The sequence below is a fragment of the Papaver somniferum genome, unplaced genomic scaffold, assembly GCF_003573695.1.
Source record: "Papaver somniferum cultivar HN1 unplaced genomic scaffold, ASM357369v1 unplaced-scaffold_7130, whole genome shotgun sequence".
Lineage (NCBI taxonomy): Eukaryota > Viridiplantae > Streptophyta > Magnoliopsida > Ranunculales > Papaveraceae > Papaver > Papaver somniferum.
This window is the reverse complement of record NW_020650006.1, coordinates 1-5,290: the sequence shown is the minus strand read 5'-3', so window position 1 is coordinate 5,290 and position 5,290 is coordinate 1. Positions and strand designations below refer to the sequence as shown.

General features: G+C 36.4%; 1 protein-coding gene across 1 annotated transcript; it reads left to right on the top strand.

The window, feature by feature from the left end:
- The first annotated feature begins 1,645 nt into the window (after positions 1-1,645).
- Positions 1,646-4,052, top strand: LOC113344080 (protein phosphatase 2C 51-like). The gene is made up of 3 exons (XM_026588127.1): positions 1,646-2,718; positions 3,006-3,111; positions 3,533-4,052. Exons 1-3 carry the CDS (start codon positions 1,795-1,797, stop codon positions 3,850-3,852), a joined length of 1,350 nt encoding a protein of 449 aa, XP_026443912.1. The 5' UTR covers positions 1,646-1,794; the 3' UTR covers positions 3,853-4,052.
- Positions 4,053-5,290: the final 1,238 nt, after the last annotated feature.

The following is a 5,290-nucleotide window of genomic DNA, read 5'->3' as shown; positions in this document are numbered from 1 at the left end:
TTTTTTTATTCACTTTTTTATACCTCCCCGTAGGAACCTGCCTAAGAGCCAGATTCATTTCAAACGGGATTGTTGATTTCTTTATTTGGCTAAGTAAACTCTCTCATTGTTTTCGAACGGGATCCAACATTTTTCAACAAAATTCTTATTCGTCTAATTCAGACTATACAATTTTAAGATCTTCGAGTAATTTATTTTACAAAAGCCTGTAGCGCGTTTGGATACAAATTTTTGAGCAAAAGTCAGAAGCAAAACTATTTTGCTTCACATAAAACTGACTTTTCTACTTCTAAAAGTCGTCCTAAAATATTATTACCAAACTGACTTCTGATTTTTTTGACTTTTAGAAATCGAAAAACAACATCTGAATATGCATCCAAACGCGCTATTAATTATCATGTTTAAAGTCAGAAATTTGAGTCTCCACTTCTGGCCGTAGTTAGTAAGTTCGCGAATGATTCGTGAATCATTCGCGAATTTTACCATTTTATTCGCGTACGTTTGCAACTCCGAATCCAAAACGCGTATTATGTGGCATTTCCGGATTATTCGCGAATCGTTCACGAACTTTACGTATCCCGAATGATACGTCCGCTTAATTCGCCAGAAATTCTTTAGCTTTTATGTTTTCAAAGTCCCTATTTTTCGGGCTTTACTGCCTCCCAAGCATACACGGCCCAATATTAGACGTTGTTGTAATTTTTATGAAACAAAAATGACAAAAGAGATTTGAAGGTGAAGGTGAGAGAGATCTAAACCACTATACCACGTCCTCTTTGATGACTAATGTTGTATATATTATTAATATCATCATATTAAGTTTATTTTTTCTTTAAATAACTCACATGTATGCATAAAAATTAGTTTATGACTTTATAAATACTAATTATTTATTATATATAGATACCGAATTTTCAGATTCGAACTCACATTTATAAATCGAATTATACACGTACGTATACCGTTCCGAATTACTGACGAATCACATTCCGTTGACCGAATTTTGGACCAAATTTGGATTTTACAAAACCGTATAATACTCGTAAGCTTTGGCGAATTCCGAATTGCTAACTAGGCTTCTGACCTCTTACTTCACTCGCACTGCCACAAACAAAAATCATATAAAACCCAAATTTGCATACAATTCATCCACCGATTGGAATACCTTAGAGTTGAAGTTTCGACACCACCACCGATTTCAATCTCCTTTCACAAAAAAGTGCACATTGCAAAGCCTTTGGGTACGTGACAAGTGTCTACGAAGAGTCACCATGCAAACCTCTGTGGTCAACATATGTTACCAAAAAATGGAAGAATCATCATCCATCTCTAACCTCCACGACACAATTATTTAATTAGAAATCAATCGCCACGTTACTACGAGTTTACATGGACCCCACATTTCCATCAAGAAAGAAAAATATCTAACGTCATTATTCCCGCCAAAAATGTAGTAAACACGTGTCTGCCAGATTCGATCCATAACCGTCCACGTCTCAGACATAAAATCATCGAAATCTGCTACCAGTCAATCTTCGCCACACTTTTATCACAGATGTCGAATCCATCGAAAATCACTTTTTCAATCCAACGGTGTATAGTCATCCAACGTAACTAGATATTCAGAGATTTGGAAGATTTTGTTTGCAAATTTTGAATGCTACTGGCAAATGGCAATCAATCAATGTCCTTAGGACCTCCCTACTTTCCTAAGAAAATTAATCATACCAAGATATTTTGAGATTTAGGTTTTGATAATAACTGTGAAAATTCAGGGTTCAAGATTCATAGACCATGATAACAGGAAATGAAATGGAAGTGAATCGTCCAGTGAAAGTGGAAGATTTATGTTTGAAGCAATCAAGACATGCTCGTAGAAAAAGATTAGAAATCAAACGGTTGAAATCGTCTTTTCCTTCTGATGATCATGATCCTGATCATGTTGAGGATAATAGAACAAGTTGTGGGATGGGAATGATGAAGAGAAATATGAAGATGAAACTAGGGTTCTGTGGTGGTATTAATTACAACAAGGTAGTACCAGCTTGTGAGGGAAATATTATTGATCAAACAACACAAACTGATCATCATGATCATGATAAGAGGGATGGATTGTGCGTACCGTCGATTTCATTATTTGGTGCATCAAAAAACGATGTACCAAAAAAACCAAAGGTTGGAATGTTAGTAAATACAGTCGGTGGTAGTGATGATTTTGGAAGAGATGGTTTGAGGTGCAACTCGCATGGTTCTGTATCTGTATGTGGTAGAAGAAGAGAGATGGAAGATACTGTTACTATAATACCAGGATTAATATCTTCGTTAAAGATTAATCGTCAGTTTAATCATGGTTATGGATTTAACCTTGATGATGGGGTTATGGAAATGAAGTATGATTTTTATGCGGTGTATGATGGGCATGGTGGATCGGGAGTAGCTAACGTATGTAGAGATCAGTTACACAGAGTTCTTGTGAATGAGATTGAATCATGTGATGGTGATGAGATTGATTGGGAAAATGTTATGGTGAGTTGCTTCATGAAGATGGATGATGCAGTAAGCGGAGAAGGAGTTGAAAATGAAGAGATCAAGTCAATAGGATCAACGGCTGTGGTTGCTTTGATTAGTACTGATCAAATTATTGTTGCCAATTGTGGTGATTCAAGGGCTGTGTTGTCTCGTGGTGGTACAGCTATTCCTCTGTCCCAGGATCACAGGGTAAATTTTTCTCTATTAACCTTTTTTCTTTTCATCTTTTTTTATTAGCCGTGTATTTGGTGTCATACGAACATAGATAGATTTGATCGGAATATTTTGTGTACCTATTTGAGGCGGTTTGGCAATAGAAGTGTACATTTCATCGTGTTTTTTCTTTTTGATTGGTCGATAAGAATCAGATTTAACATCGGTTTGAAGAGATTAATTCTAGGGTACTATGAAAAAAAGAAGTGGTCAATTTTGAATCACTCTTGCCAGAATAGGGTTGTTGATTAATTTTTATACAGCCTGACAGGACTGATGAGATGGAGAGAGTAGAAGCAGCTGGAGGAAGGGTTATCAATTGGAATGGTTATCGTGTACTCGGCGTGCTTGCTACTTCTAGATCTATAGGTATGTAATTAAATCAAATATTGTTAACCATATATAATCATAGTAGTACCAGGTCGTGCATGTTCGTGTTGTGCGTATGTTTAAATGGAAATGGTGTACGTCTTTTACTGACCCAGGATCTGGAAACCATTTTTCTGTTTCAAATTGAAGTCATTTTCGTTTGTCAAGTGTTGTTTCAGAAAACAATCTAATTTATTTGTTTTTGTACATTTCATGGGCGTATAGAATTTTAGAGCGATTTGATTCTTTGAGTGGATTTATGAGGATGTTCAACATTTTGGGTGTCCTTTTGTAATGCATCTGCTCAGCTGAGCACTCGGGTTTTGAAACCCGCCACTTCGTTATGTTTGTATGAACAACCATTGTCCAAGAAGTCTGTATAATATGTTATGTGGATACCTGACGGTTTCTTGATGTGCAGGTGATCACTACCTCAAACCATATGTCATATCTGTCCCTGAAGTCACCATAACCTCAAGAACCGAAAGCGATGAGTTTGTGATATTGGCTAGTGATGGTTTATGGGATGTGATGTCAAATGATATGGCTTGCAACATAGCAAGGAAATGTCTCGAAGGTAGGGTAGCAAGAAAGTTTGCATCATCGGCTTCGGCGTCGACTTCTAATCATACAAGCAATGCTGCACTCGCTGCGGCAGTTCTTGCTGAACTTGCAATGGCTAAGGGAAGTAAAGATAATATAAGTGTAGTGGTAGTTGAGTTGAAGAAACGAAACAGGTAACTAAATATATATATATATAGTAAATCTAGTACTAGTTAGCATAGGATGATATATAGTTTTGTCTAGGTACTTTCCTTCTATGTTGTTTATGTCATCTTCTGCTTTTTCCTTTTCTTACCAAGTTTTTCCCTAATTGTATTAAAACAAACGAGTGTACAGTGAACTTTTCATTTGGCATTGTTGATTTTGTTCTGCGGTTCTGTAGTCGTGTAGATATGCCTGTGTCAGCCTGTGCTCCCCGGCTAAAGAGGGCGGCAAAGTCGCCTAACTCGGGGGTATGGCCTATTTATTATCTGTTCGAGTCCAAATTCAATAAAAATCACCTGGTTTGAACAATGAAAATCACCCGGAAAGTAACCTCGCACAAATTAAAATTCAACAAAAACAACCTAGAAAAGTAGGATTTTCTTGCACACTAGTTATGAGATTCGCATCCTTTGTTGGTATCTTGCTAAGTTCGTCTCTTTCAACACGCCTCATCAAGGATCACCCACGCCCTGTCTAAATGATGCATTGTGCGCCCTTCAGTCTTGAGAATACTTCAAAAGCTGTTGCATACCGATGTCCACGAAATTCTCCACTTCTTGCATGAGCTTCCTCAGATCCTCTGTTTTACCTAATTGGCTACATTGGGGAGCCAGGAGGTCAAAAATAGTCCCATTTTACTTCCAGCTTCCTTCCAGAAACATTTTCTTATTCGCAGCTTGGGCTTCCAAACTATTGGTAGTCTTTCGTAACGATATTTCTTATTCACACGAACGATTTTACACCAACTATTTTGTTCCAAAACTGCTGGATTATTGAGGATCCAATATTATCAGAATCGTCATTTAGAAGTGCCAATGACATCTAACAATCTGTTTCACTTTCGTAATTCTTTTCATTTCCGAAATGTGTTTGTATATATAGTGACAACCAATCAATGATATAGTTGGTTGTGTTTCTTTAAATCATCTAAGATCTGACAACGCGAAAATTTCTTAGATTTCACACTCTAGACATAGAAATTTAGAAAAAAACAATTGATACTGGAATGCACCTATCAAATCAAACTCTATGAGGTTGGATGAGATATGTAAACTTTTCTCGTTGATATGCCAAATCACGTTTCATCCATGTCAGTGATGTCACTTTCGTGAGAATATATAATATCACCGGCCAAAAACTCAAACTAATTTTGGTTGCACCAAAATAATCACATGCATTGGGACATCAAATAACTGAAAATGGGTCATTTGTCCAAAAATTTTTAAATCACGGTTCAAATGGACGAGTAAAAAATAATTTGGGTGAAACGGTCAAAAAGAAACATCCTAGCTTAAATTTAAAAAATAGCAAGGATGAAACTGGATACATCCTGTGTAAATTAAAAATAAGAAAAAATATTTGAAAATGGGTACGATGAAACTGGTTACATCCTGCCTATTTTTACATTTTT

Excerpts from the sequence above, each read along its gene's own strand:
- LOC113344080 (XM_026588127.1), top strand. The coding sequence starts at position 1,795 with ATGATAACAGGAAATGAAATGGAAGTGAATCGTCCAGTGAAAGTGGAA. Across the intron at positions 2,719-3,005 it reads CTCTGTCCCAGGATCACAGG|CCTGACAGGACTGATGAGAT; the intron begins GTAAATTTTTCT and ends ATTTTTATACAG. Across the intron at positions 3,112-3,532 it reads TGCTACTTCTAGATCTATAG|GTGATCACTACCTCAAACCA; the intron begins GTATGTAATTAA and ends CTTGATGTGCAG.